Source organism: Equus asinus, chromosome 2 (genome assembly GCF_041296235.1).
Source record: "Equus asinus isolate D_3611 breed Donkey chromosome 2, EquAss-T2T_v2, whole genome shotgun sequence".
Lineage (NCBI taxonomy): Eukaryota > Metazoa > Chordata > Mammalia > Perissodactyla > Equidae > Equus > Equus asinus.
This window is the reverse complement of record NC_091791.1, coordinates 57,473,476-57,487,732: the sequence shown is the minus strand read 5'-3', so window position 1 is coordinate 57,487,732 and position 14,257 is coordinate 57,473,476. Positions and strand designations below refer to the sequence as shown.

At 37.3% G+C, this 14,257-nt stretch overlaps 1 protein-coding gene across 1 annotated transcript in view; it reads left to right on the top strand.

Moving 5' to 3' along the window:
* Positions 1–14,257, top strand: part of DNA2 (DNA replication helicase/nuclease 2) — a 47,112-nt gene that overhangs the window by 31,595 nt on the left and 1,260 nt on the right. Inside the window, exons 11-20 of the mRNA XM_044756110.2 lie at positions 832–948; positions 1,027–1,136; positions 1,455–1,564; positions 2,214–2,438; positions 8,202–8,395; positions 8,488–8,577; positions 8,662–8,866; positions 10,608–10,697; positions 11,267–11,449; positions 13,225–13,371. Coding sequence (XP_044612045.1) covers positions 832–948; positions 1,027–1,136; positions 1,455–1,564; positions 2,214–2,438; positions 8,202–8,395; positions 8,488–8,577; positions 8,662–8,866; positions 10,608–10,697; positions 11,267–11,449; positions 13,225–13,371 — 1,471 coding nt within the window. The remainder of the gene's footprint in view (positions 1–831; positions 949–1,026; positions 1,137–1,454; positions 1,565–2,213; positions 2,439–8,201; positions 8,396–8,487; positions 8,578–8,661; positions 8,867–10,607; positions 10,698–11,266; positions 11,450–13,224; positions 13,372–14,257) is intronic.

Genomic DNA, 14,257 nt, shown 5'->3' with positions numbered 1-14,257 from the left:
TGGGTAGTTTTGGCAGAGAGGATGGAATGACTTTGAGAAGTATTAGAAAGTAAAAGTGGCTGGCATTTGGATACAGATTGCATATGTGGGTAGGGAAGAGGATTAAGGAGAGGGAAGGCTCGAGGCAGCAGTGTAGATGCAAGTGCCATTAATTGGGATCAGGACCACAGAAGGAGGGTCAGGTTCGGTAGGGACGAAGAGTTTTTCACTTTTGAATATATTGAGCTTTCATAGCCTGGGTTTTAACCAAGTGGGAAGATCTTGCTGTCTGCTGGATATCCAAACCTGAAGCTTGGATGAGGAACCAGAGGGGAGAGGAATGTGACGTCAGGCCTTAAAATGTAGATTTGACATTTAAAGCCATATGAGGGCATGGGACCCAAGGAGAAATGACAAGAAAGAGCAGTACAGAGGACCAGGGAGAGGACACTAGGGAACACCAGGGTCTTAGGGGCTGATAGAGGAGTGGGAGAAGGTGCCAGGAAAGAGACGTGTACTCCAGGCTGGAGGTGGGAGGAGCCATGTGCAAGGATCCTTCTGGGGGTGGTGATCACAAGGTCAGATTGCAAGGCCAAGTGAATTGTCAGCAGATGTTGTAGGTTCATGATTATTAACTACTTTGACCTTGGTGCCTTGTGCGCTCCCCTACTCCCTTTTCCCACCAATCCAGGGCTTTGTGCTGTCTTGGGCAAGTATGAATTAGGGGCTGGTAAGCATTTTAATAGCTATTCTGGCCCGTTTACTCTTAGTAGACAGCAACATATTTCTTACACAGACAACCTGACTATATTAAATGAAAAACGTTCACGTACATCTGTTTTGCTGTTTTAGGAACTTGTCAGTACTCCCAAAATCAACTTTGTTCAGATTGGACCAGGAAGAAAAAAGTTGTGATATAGATACTCCGTTAGGAAATCTTTCTAAATTGATGGAAAATACTCACACCAGGTTTGTAACAGTGAATGAATCTGAATTTTACCTCACTTCCCTAAAGAATATTACTTAAACCGTTTTTTTTCTTTTCAGCCAAAAACTTCGAGATTTAATCATTGACTTTCGCGAACCTCAGTTTATATCCTACCTCAGTTCTGTTCTTCCACATGACGCAAAGGATACAGTGGCCAGCATTCTAAAAGGTCTGCTATCATCAGCATGTCTGCTTCCATTAAGTTTTCTTGGTTCTATTTGTAATTTAATCTCCATTAATGAAAATTAATGTAGTTTTTAAAATTCAAAAGTTTTAATAATTTATTAAACTTGGAATTATATTTTTTAAGTGAAGTCTCTTTGGAAGTAGTTTACATATATTCTTTCATGTCACCATTACATTTTCTTACTTTGAAAAGATATGTTGAAGAAGAGACTTGAGTAGAGGCTGCTTTTCTTATAAAATAGTTAATTTTCTCATTGAAATTCAACACTCTTTTTCCTGTTATTTTTAAATTTAAATATAGGTTTGAATAAGCCTCAGAGGCAAGCAATGAAAAAGGTACTTCTTTCAAAAGACTACACACTCATCGTGGGTATGCCCGGAACAGGAAAAACAACTACAATATGTACTCTCGTAAGTTTATTATTCTTTTGCTTAGAAACTAAATATTTAAATCAGCTTCTCCTCAGTTCAGGGAATTGATCTGTGATATCAAAAGGGCTAAATTTTAAATCCAAATGGCTTTATTTCAAATTAACTTTTTAGAATGACATGCGAAACGGAAGAGCTTGAATAGTTGTGATCACGCTTGTAGATTTCTTGCATTTAGGATTGTCTAAGATCTCTTTCTGTTGGTGATATATGTACCATTGTATGTTTTCCTTCCCTTTAAAAAATAGCAAATTATACAGAGGCAGTTGAAATAGATTTTTCTTGGACTTTTTTTCATGTCAGTAAATTTCTGAGCCGTCTTAGAATAATCATAATGATGGCAGCAAATATTTATTGATTGATACTGTGCCAGGCACTATTCAGAGTTTATATGTATTCAATTTTATAATTATTAATAATATATTATTCACATATCATTAGTAACGTGATGATAATGACATGTTATTTTCATAAAACATTTTGGGCTTTATAATTTTAAAAAAGTTACTTGGCTCAGCTCTTAGATATGCTTTCTATTGAGTTTCCTAATTCTATCTGAAAAATATAAGCATGTTTAAAATTATCTGGAATCAAAAGTAATGCTGTTTTCCTTTCTCTTATTCGTTATTAGGTAAGAATTCTTTATGCCTGTGGTTTTAGTGTTTTGTTGACCAGCTATACACACTCTGCTGTTGATAATATTCTTTTGAAGTTAGCAAAGTTTAAAATAGGATTTTTGCGCTTGGGTCAGACTCAGAAGGTACATCCAGATATCCAGAAATTTACAGAGGAGGAAATTTGTAGATCAAAGTCCATTAAATCCTTAGCTCTTCTGGAAGAACTCTACAGCAGTCAAGTAAGTACAATTATTGAATAACACTGACAGTAATTTCTGTAGCCAGAATGGGGGGAGAAATGGCGCTTTGGGAAATTCAGTTGCATTGACCAAATTTGCATGTGATTGATTTATGTAAACCACAGGGGCAGTTTATTAATTTATAGTTTGCTGTTTGCTTCTGAGCTGAGGTTTCTGGTTTACTATTCAGGGCTCCCATCTTCTAGTTTAAAATATCCTAGTAAAGGAAAACTGTTTCTCTCTTATCCCAACACTTCTGACATTAGCTAATGGAGTTAGTGCAGACCCCACAGGTCAAGGGCTTGGTCCCACAAGACTGCCCCCACTTCAGTTCTCAGTTGCAAGTCCAGGCCTGCTGTGCTGCTGAATAGCCAGCTATAAAATGGGTTTCCATGACCCCCTCCTTGGGTTCAATACTTTGCTAGAATGGCTCATGGAACTCAAGAAAGTGCTTTACTTACTATTACTGGATATATTATATAGGGTACAGTTCAGCACAGCCCAATGGAAGAGATGCATAGTGTAAGGTATGTGGAAAGGGGATGGAGCTTCTGTGCCCTCTCCAGGTAAGCCACCGTCCCAGCACCATGTGTTCACCAGCCCAGAAGCTCTTTGAACCCCTTTGTTTAGGGTTTTTATGGAGATCCCATCACATAGGCATGGTTGATTAAATCATTGTTCATTGATGATATGCATTATCCCCAGCCCCTTTCACCTTCCTGGAGGTGGAGGGCGGGGTGTGGACTGAAAGTTCTAACCTTCTAATCACATGGTTGCTTCCTCTGGCAACCAGCTCCCAGCTTCCCTCATTTGTGTAAACTCTGGTTTGGTTGAAAGAGGCTTATTATGGGTAGCAAGAGATGTTCTTCTCACCCTTATCACTCAGGAAATTTCCAGAGTTTTTGGAGCTCTGTGCCAAGAACTAAGAGGAAGACCAAATATATATTTCTTATTGTATTACAGTATTACACCCAGAAAACTACTAATACATAATCAAGATTTTTTTAGTGAGTTTGAATTAGAAGCAATGGTACGTGAACAGTCTTGTGATAGGTTTGATATAGAACCTAATTTTTATTGTATTATTTAATGTCTGTATGTATTTTTACTGGAAAGTCTTAACTAATATTTCTGTCTATTTAAAATACCATCTAAAATAAATTAGATTTAATAGGCAGTTCCTTCAACGCCTTTGTCTAATATCTACACCAATTATTGAAAAATTTTGAAGTGACTAAGATGTATGTCTGATTGGCTTTTTCTTAAATTGAACTTTTTATTTTGAGATAATTATAGATTTACATACAGAGTTGTAAGAAATAATAGATTATGTTTACCCTTTGACCAGTGGTAACATTTTGCAAAATTGTAGTAAAATATCCCCACCAGGATGTTGACATTGATATTGATACAGTCTAGATACAGAATAGTCTCATTGCCACAAGGATCGTTCATGTTGCACTTTTATAACTGCATCTGCTTCTTTCCTGCCCCATCCCCTCCTTAACTCCTAGGAACCCCTTATCTGTTGTCCATTTCTACAATTTTGTCATTTCAAGAATGTTATGATAAATGGAATCATGCAGTATATAACCTTTTGAGGTTGCTGTTTTTCACTTAGCCTAATGCTCTGGAGATTCAGATTGTTGCATGTATCAATAGTTTGTTCCTTTTTATTGGTGAGCATTGTTCCATTATATGAATGTACCACAGTGTTTTTGGGATAAATAAATGCTCAGAGGTGCAGTTTCTGGGTCATTTGGTAGTTGCCTGTTTAGTTTTTAAAAAATTTATCAGGGCCAGCCCTGATGGCCTAATGGTTAAGTTCAGTGCACTCTGCTTCAGCAGCCCAGGTTCAGTTCCCAGGCACAGACCTATGCTGCTCTGTTAGCAGTCATGCTGTGCTGGCGGCCCACATACTAAAAAATAGAGGAAGATTGGCACAGATGTTAGCTCAGGCTGAATCTTCCTCAGGAAAAAAAAAATTTATCAAACTGTTTTCCAAAAAGCATTTGTAACCAGCAGTGTGTGAGTGATACTTGTCAGCATTTGGTGGTGTTACAATTTTTCATTTTGGACATTCTGATAGGTATTTAGTGATATCTCACTGTGATTTTAATTTATTTCCCTAATGGGGAATGGTGTTTCATGTGCTTGTTTGCCCTCTATATATCCTCTCCTGTAAATTGTCTCTTCATATCTGTTGCCTATTTGGATTTTTTATTTTATTTTTTATTGTTGAGTTGTGAGAGTTCTTTACATATTCTAGGTATTAGTCCTTTATTGGATATGTAATTTTTGGATTTTTCCCCCACTCTGTAGCTTGTTTTATCATCCTATTCACGGGGTCTTTTGCAGCAAAAAAGTTTTTAATTTTGGCGAAGTCCAAATATAACTTTTTTACTTTCATGCATTTTGCTTCTGGTGTCAAGTCTAAGAACTCTGTCTAACTCTAGATGCTGAAACTGTCTCCTATTTTTTTCCTAAAAGTTTTACACTTTTACATTTAAGTCTGACCATTTTGGGTTTATTTTTGTATAAAGTGTGAGATTTAGGTCAAAGTTAAGTTTTTTCACCTTTTGATGTCCAATTGCTACAGCACCACTTGAAAAATCTTTCATTTCTCCATTGAATTGCTTTTGCACCTGTGTTAAGAAAATCCATTGGGTATATGTGAGTGATGTAAAATTCTCAACAATATGCTCACAAACTGAATTCAGCAGCATTTAAAAAGGTTTATACGCCATGAGCAAGTGGGATTTATTCCTGTGATGCAAGAATCATTCAACAAATGAAAATCAATCAGTATGATACTCCATTCTTTCACTTTTACCATGCCTATATCATTAAATTTGAAGTGACTTCCTTGTAGGAAGCATACAGCTGGGTTATCTTTTTTATCTACTCTGCCAGTCTCTGTCTTTTAATTGGCGTGTTTTAATCCTGGACTTTTAAAGCATACATAGTATATAGACGATTTACATTTATCATAATTACTGATACATGTTAGGGCTTAAGTCTGCTATTTTATTTTTTGTTTTCTCTTTTTTTTGTTGCTCTTGTTTCTTTTTCCTGCCTTATGGATTACTTCAACATTTTTTAGAATTCCGTTTTCATTTATCCATTGTGGTTTTGGAATGTATCACTTTAAGTAGCTTTTTTAGTGGTTGCTCTGTTGCTCTAGGTATTACATTATATGTACATAACTTATAGTCTATTGATGTCATTTTACTAGTGCAAGTGACGTTAGAAAGCTTACTTCCATTTGTGTTCCTTTATCTTTCCCTGTTTATAATAGTCTTAAATATTTTTTCTACATACATTTAGAACTACATCAGACTGTGTTATAATTTTTGCTTCAACCATCAAACATAATTTGGAGGAGATAGAAAGCTTATTGTATTTATGCATACTTTTTGCTTACTGTGTTCTTTCTTCCCTCCTGAGGCTCCTCCTGGAACTTCTCTCCTTGGAAAGTTGGAGTTTCTGTCTTTTATCATTTCCTTTCTGTTTACAGAACTTCCTTTATCCATTCTTTTCGGGTGGTAGGTCAGCTGACAACAGATTCTCTTAGATTTCCTTCAACGTGAGGATGTGTCGATTTCTTCCTTCATTCCTGAAGGATAGTTTCCTTAGTTACAGGATCCTGGGTAAATAATTCCTTTAGAACTGGGAAAATATCCCACCTCTTCCTTCTGACTTCCATGGTTTCTGATGAGAAATTTGGTGACATGTGAAATAGAATGTTTTTCCCTTATTGCTCATTGATGTTTTCTTGGACTGCTTTCCAGATTTTTTTCTTTTCTTTAGTTTTTAGAATTTTAATTATGATATGTTTTGTAGTGGATTTTTAAAAATTTATCATGTTTGGCATTTTCTCAGCTTATTGAAACTATAAATTGAGTGTCTCTTGCCAAACTTGGGACATTTTTAGCCTGTGATTTCTTCTAGTACTTTTTCAACCCCTCCCTGTTTCTTTTCTCCTTCTAGGACAGTGAAGACACAAATGTTAGATCTTTTGTTATGCTCCACGGGTCCATGAAGCCCTGTTCACTTTTTTTCCAATCTATTTTCTCTCTGTTATTCAGACTGTATAATTTCTATTTTTCTATGTCTCTGTTCACCGGTTCTCTCCTCTGTCCCCTGCTATTGAGCCTTTTTTTATGACTTTTTTGATTTTGGTTACTGTATTTTCAGTTCTAAAATTTCCATTTGGTTCCTCTTATCTTTTGTTTCTTTGCCAAAACTTTCTATTTTATTGAGACTTTCTGTTTTTTCATTTGATTTCAGTGTGTTCATAATTGCTCACTGAAACATTTTTATCATGGCATCTTTCAGTCTTTGTCATATAATTCTTTTTTTTTTTAAATACTTAATCTTTTTTTTTTTAAAGGTTTTATTTTTTTCCTTTTTCTCCCCAAAGCCCCCCAGTACATAGTTGCATATTCTTCATTGTGGGTTCTTCTAGTTGTGGTATGTGGGACGCTGCTTCAGCGTGGTTTGATGAGCAGTGCCATGTCCGCACCCAGGATTCTAGCCAATGAAACACTGGGCTGCCTGCAGTGGAGCGCGCGAACTTAACCACTCGGCCACAGGGCCAGCCCCTGTCATATAATTCTAACATCACTGTCCTCTTGGTGTTGGCATCTACTGATTGTCTCTTTCGTTCAGTTTGAGATTTCCCTGGTTCTGTGTATGACAAGTGATTTTTGATGAAATCCGAACATTTCTGTATTGTTATTTAAAATGTCTGTTTTAACTGGCTTCCTCTGACACTACTCTGGTAGGGCAAGAGGGTACACCACCTCATTACTGCCAGGTAGGAGTTGAAGTCCACGTTCCCCACTCACCCTGTTTTAACACAAGGTGGGGGGCTCCTCGTTACTCCTAGATAGGAGTGGAAGTCTAGGCTCCCCACGTGCTCTCTGCTGACATCGTGGGGTGGGGCTTATTACCAGCCAGCAGGGATGAGAGTCTTGGTTCCCTACTTGGCCTTCGCTGACACCACCTCTGCAGGGTATTGGAGTCCGTATTACAGCCTCGGGAAGGTGGAAGTCTAGGCTCCCCACTGGGCTTTTGCTGGCATCAGTAGGGGGTGAAGTCACAGTTTTTTCTGTAGTGTTTGGCTAGAGTAGAGTGGTTATTGTCTAAAAGTTCTGTCTACGAGGCTTTCCCTTTCCTCTTCCTTTGGCTTTTGTTCGACCTTTTTTGGTCCGCACCCATTGGCATTTCTGGGTGCAGGAACTTCTTCAGTTTCAAATCTGGGATATGTGAGGCACAAAGGAAACCCAGAGAACAAACGACTGTGCTCTTCCCCGGGTCCCAAGATCCCTAGCTGGTCGACCTTTTCTCCACTTTTCAGTGTCCTTATGTTTGTTTCATGTATAATGTCCAGGGTTTTTAGTTATACTTTGTGAGAGAAGTAAGGAAAAGTACTCTGTCTTCTCAGAGGGGAAGTTCTGGTTGACATTTAAAAAGAAAATTTATTGACTTACTGCCTCTTGAATGTTTTGGATTTCCATTTGCAAACATGCAAATTTGAGCATTGTTACAGTGTCTGGAAAATTTACTTGATTTTTTTCAATTTGTAGTAAAAACTTAAAAATTTTTTGCATGCAATAAATATTTCAGAATTAAATAATATTGGAGGTTTCTGTTGTTGGGGACAAAAAACTTTTTTGATCTTTTAATTTCAAAAATGGGAAAAACAAGTTTTATTTCTTGGACATATTAAATAAGTGATCTGTTTTCTTTGTTTTTTAGCTTATAGTTGCAACAACATGTATGGGAGTAAACCATCCAATATTTTCTCGTAAAATTTTTGATTTTTGTATTGTGGACGAAGCCTCTCAAATTAGCCAACCAATTTGCCTCGGACCACTTTTTTTTTCACGGAGATTTGTGTTGGTGGGGGACCACCAGCAGCTTCCTCCCCTGGTGCTAAACCGTGAAGCAAGGTAAGCGGACGTTGAAGTTTTAATTTTAAACAAGATTCTTTTTAAGGGACAGTTTCCTTACACTGATAAGCCCGAATTTCATTTGTTGACAGAGCTCTTGGCATGAGTGAAAGCTTATTTAAGAGGCTGGAGCAGAATAAGAATGCTGTTGTACAGTTAACCGTGCAGTACAGAATGAACAGGTACTCATAACAGTGTTATCTACAAGTGATTTTCATGTTCGTTTTCATCTGCCAAAACTAAAATTATTTTTGCAATTCCCTTAGTAAAATTATGTCCTTAAGTAATAAACTGACATATGAAGGAAAGCTGGAATGTGGATCAGAAAGAGTAGCCAATGCAGTGATAAACCTGCCTAACTTTAAGGATGTAAAGCTGGAACTGGAATTTTATGCTGATTATTCTGAAAATCCTTGGCTGGTTGGAGTATTTGAGCCAAACAATCCTGTTTGTTTTCTTAATACGGACAAGGTAAAAAAAAAAAAAAGTTTTTTTCTCCCTTTGTCCTATCATTTATGTTCCTCAGCTTCAATAGTGAACACTTCATTAGAGCTTATCAGTTAAACCTAGTGTATTTCTTGTACTTCAACACAAAAAGAATCTTTCCTTTCTATAGACCCAGAACATTTGGGAGGATTTTAATTCTGGGGATTGATAGATGGCAAAATTGACTTTTGCTGGCCCTGTGGCTGAGTGGTTAAGTTCATGCACTCTGCTTCAGCGGGCCAGGGTTTCTCCAGTTCAGATCCTGGGCATGGTCATGGCACCGCTCGTCAGGTCATGGTGAGGCTGCGTTCCACATATCAGAGCCAGAAAGACCTACAACTGGAGTATACAACCATGGACTGGGGCCTTCGGGGAGGAGGAGGCGAATAAGAAGGGAAAAAAAAGGTAGATTGGCAACAGATGTTAGCTCAGGTGCCAATCTTTAAAAAAAAAAATTGACGTTTGAAGTAGGAAAGCTAGAAAGTGAACTCAAGTTTTCCCAGAAAAGAAATTTAGCATTGATACTATCAAAGGGCTGGATTTACAAGTGGACAGAAGATAACGATAAGTTGATGTCCTTTTAAAGACTTTTTTTAAAAAGATAGACTTTATTTTCTAGAGCAGTTGTAGGTTCACAGCCAAATTGAGCTGAAAGTACAGAGATTTCCTGTATCCTCCTGCCCCCACATAGTCACATAAAGACCTCTTTCCAAACTTGTCATTAAACAGAAATCTTCCAAGGAATTTAAATGACTTGATTCTTATTTCTGGAAACTAAGAACATAGTTTTGACCCTGTATTCCTACAGTTTGTTTTATGTAGTGCTTCTCAGCATTGATTTGGAAGTCTTTACCTAAGTTCAAATAAAAATATAGTGAAAAAATAATTACTCTAAAATATCTTTTGTTATTAAGATAGGGAGAATCAGCTGTTTGTTAAAAACAAGGCCTCTCCATGTGTACCCTGATGGGATTTTTACTCTCTTGGATATTGCCCTTAGCGTTTCAGGTTCAAGAATTAACACCTAGGGGCAGTGGGCTCTGGGAAATTTATTTAGATAAACTGATCTCACAAATGAATGCTTTTATAAACTGCAATTCCAATTTGCTAGTTATAATGTATAATTATTTACCTCACCAATGATCGCTCAGATTCTTTATTTTTGCTACTCAGGTTTCCTCTTTCTTATCATCAGGATTCTAAATTAGTTGTGTTAAAAATAATCAAGGTCACTTTGGGATGATGTAGGAACAAAATAGTCCTTGGGGAGTTTTACCAGGTGTGGCAGCACCTGAGGAACTTTATCTGCTCCATTATTTGTGTAAAAGGCAACAAGAAAATGAAAAGAGCACAGATACTAGAGCCACATCTGAGTTTGAATGCTAGTGCCATGATTTATTGTCAGGGCTTGGGCAGGTTACTTATTTTTTCTGACCTGTAATTCCTGTAAAATGGGAGATGAGGTATGTGCAGCCCAGTCTGTGCTTGGCTTTCTTGGAGAGTTTAGTCTGCGTGGTAGCATATGTAAGATGGGTAGCCTCTGGGTGGCTTCTGAAAGTGACTAATACTCATTTTTGTCAATTCTTTTACCTTCAACTTTTACGATGAAGATCTTTTTCATCTGTCTCCACAGCTGGTAGTCTGGTTTGTCTGGCTGTCTGTGTACAGACAGTGCTCTTAACTTTACAGATGGGTTTACAAGCAGGATGCATGTTTTTCTGTTTAGGTTCCAGCACCAGAACAAGTTGAAAAGGCTGGTGTGAGCAATATAACAGAAGCCAAACTCATAGTTTCCCTGACCTCAATCTTTATTAAGGTAATTTAGAGTTTAATTTTTAGGGCTAATTAATATTAAAGTGCAGAGCAATGGAACGTTAGAATAAAGGAACTTAGATCTAGCATTAACCCTTGTTTATTAAGATAAGAAGACTGAAGCCTGATTGTTTTTGTTTTATTTTGAGAAAATTTGTCCAAGACATGTAATTTTTTATAATGGCATTTTGGGTTTCCACCGAGGATTGCTTTTTGTAACATCAGATAATCCTGATTGTATGGATATATTGTTGTAGTCGGTATGATTGGGGATTGGAAACCTCAGTGTAAGGGATAGCAGAAAGTGAAATGCATTTCTTTGTACTTTTTTTTGTATAGCAGCACTGTTCTAGTGGCATGCAAACCATACTGCTATGAGCCTCTAAAAATCAAGAGAGCAATGTTTGAGGAAGTTATTTCATCTCAGGAAATATGGATGTAGATGTAGAGCAAATGAGAACATCTATTATAAACATCAATCAGGCACATTATGTAAACATTTAATAAATTTAGTTGCGGTTAAATAACAAAAATCAGCATGTTTCATTTTCAATTGTGTCCTTTTCTGTTTAGGCTGGATGTAATCCCTCTGCTGTTGGTATCATTGCACCATACAGGCAGCAGTTAAAGATCATCAATGATTTGTTGGCGCGTTCTTCTGTCGGGCCCGTCGAAGTTAATACGGTAGACAAATACCAAGGAAGAGACAAAAGTATCATTCTAGTATCTTTTGTTAGAAGCAGTAAAGATGGAACTGTGAGTTAATTGTATTTTCTGCTGATTTGTTTGAGACTTTTTTCCCCTCTTTTAAAAAAAATTGTAGTAAAAACATAATATTTACTATCTTAACTATTTTTAAGTGTACAGTTAAGTAGTGTTAAGTATATTCACAATATTGTGCAACAGATCTCCAGAACTATTTCACTTCCCAAAGTTGAAACTCTGTGCCCGTGAATGACAGTTCTCCAATTCCCTCTCCCTCCAGCCCCTGGCAGCCACCATTCTGCTTTGTCTCTCTCAGTGTGACTCCTCTACGTAGCTCATACAAGTGCAATCATACCGTATTTGTCTTTGGTGACTGGCTTATTTCCCTTAGCATAATGTCCTCAAGGTTCATCCATATTGTGACATGTGACAGGATTTCCTTCCTTTTAAAGGCTGAATAATATTCCATTGCATGTCTATACCATATTTTGTTTATCCATTCATCTGCCATTGGACATTTGGGTTGCTTCTACCTTTTGACTGTTGTGTTTGGGGTATTTTAAAGATTTAATTTTTCCTTTTTCTCCCCAAAGCCCCCTGTATGTAGTTGTATATTTTTGGTTGTGGGTCCTTCTAGTTGTGGCATGTGGGACGCTGCCTCAGTGTGGCTTGATGAGCGGTACCATGTCCGTGCCCAGGATCCGAACTGGCGAAGCCTGGGCTGCCGAAGTGGAGCGCATGAACTTAACCACTGCCACGGGGCCGGCCCCTGGGGCATTTTATTTTATTTTTTCTGTTTGTGTTTTTGTGTGTTTTTTGAGGAAGATTAGCCCTGAGCTAACTACTGCCAGTCCTCCTCTTTTTTTGCTCAGGAAGCCTGGCCCTGAGCTAACATCCGTGTCCATCTTCCTCTACTTTATATGTGGGACGCTTACCACAGCATGGCTTGCCAAGTGGTGCCATGTCCGCACCCGGGATCTGAACAGGTGAACCCCGGGGCCGCCGAGAAGCAGAATGTTCGAACTTAACCGCTGTGCCACCGGGCCGGCCCAGGGGCATTTTAAATATAAAGGCTTTCTTAGATATACTTTCAGATTTATAGATAATTCCAGGTTTTGGGGTTTTGTTTTTTTGCATTTTTTACCTTAATTAATTTTTCTTCACTGTGTGATAATATTCATATGGTTTTGAAAATATACGTAGTAAAAAGTCTCTCTTCTACCCTGTTCCTCTTCTACTCAGTTCTTACTTCACAGATAATTACATTTTTGGCCTATTTTGGGTAACCTTCTAGAATTTCTTTATGCATGTACAAGCATTTATGAATCAGTATTCATACTTCCCTCCTTTTTACACAAAAGGTAATATATACAGTCTGGGCTTTGCTTTTTCCACTTAATAAAATAGCTTTGAGATCTTTCCATGTCAGTACACAAAAAGAGATTTCATTCTGTTCTTACAGTTGCATAGTTTTCCATTTGTATATATGCATTGTGGTATATTTAGCCACGCCCCTGAGTCTTCGTTACAAAGTTTTCAGTACTGTTGCAAACAGCGCTACAATGAGTGGGAATAGCTCCAACTGTTTATATGTATTTAATAATTTTAAAGTATGGCTAGGATATCACCCCCAAGGTAAAGTATTTAAAGTTGGCATTGTGGGCAAGTTTTTCCAACTGTTTAGAATTTTAAATGTGTTGATGAATCTTTTTTGCAATCTATGTTTTTAAAAGTATGAAAATAGTTCAAGATAACCTGTGTTCTTTGCCAGAACAAACTCAAATATATAAGAAAACTCAAATAATTGAAAATTATACTTCTTTCAGGTTGGTGAACTCTTGAAAGATTGGCGACGTCTTAATGTTGCTATAACCAGAGCCAAACATAAACTGATTCTCCTGGGATGTGTGCCCTCACTAAACCGCTATCCTCCTTTGGAGAAGCTACTTTGTCATCTAAACTCAGAAAAGTTAATATCCTTTTTGTTTTGTATATGGTCACATTTGATTGTGCTGTTGTGAGTAGTTTATTTATATATTTGTATAAATTAAAACTTAGTGTCTTGTGTTTTCCATGGGTATATTTCAAAGATCTGATTGTACAAAAGAAGGAGAGAAAACAATTCACAGGAAGTAATTTTAAGCAAAAAGTGAAATAGTGAAGGTGATGGAGAAGGATAGTTTTTGAAGTGAGAAAGGGGGGAAAAAAGGGACTTGATCTGTTGCCCTAGGAACAAGGTGCATGTTTGCTAGAATGCATCTAGGAAAATTGGTTATCCCTCTGGTTCTTCTCACCCCAATTTATAACCTTATTTTTTATCTTGGACAAAGCATTATATTAAAAAATGGAGAATTATTCCTTGTCATATTGTAGATTATTTTTTATTTTTATTTATTTATTTTTTTAAGATTGGCACCTGAGCTAACAACTGTTGCCAGTCCTTTTTTTTTTTAATTCTTCTCCCCAAATCCCCCCCAGTATATAGTTGTGTATTCTAGTTGTGAGTGCCTCTGGTTGTGCCATGTGGGATGCTGCCTCAGCATGGCTTGATGAGCAGTACCATGTCTGTGCCCAGGATCTGAACTGGCAAAATCCTGGGCTGCTGAAGCAGAGCGCACGAACTTAACCACTTGGCCACAGGGCCGCCCCCTAGCTTATTTTTTAAATCATCTTTTTAAAAAATTATATGAAGGTCTTAGGCTAAGATATGTAAACTTTATTGCTTAAGTACATTATTATCCATAGAATGCTATAAAAAATCTTTATAATTTTTTAGCCGTCCTTTAAACCACTTTACAAAGTGTTAAATAAAAGTCATAAATGTTGTTATGTGATTAAATATTGTGTTAAATACGTATC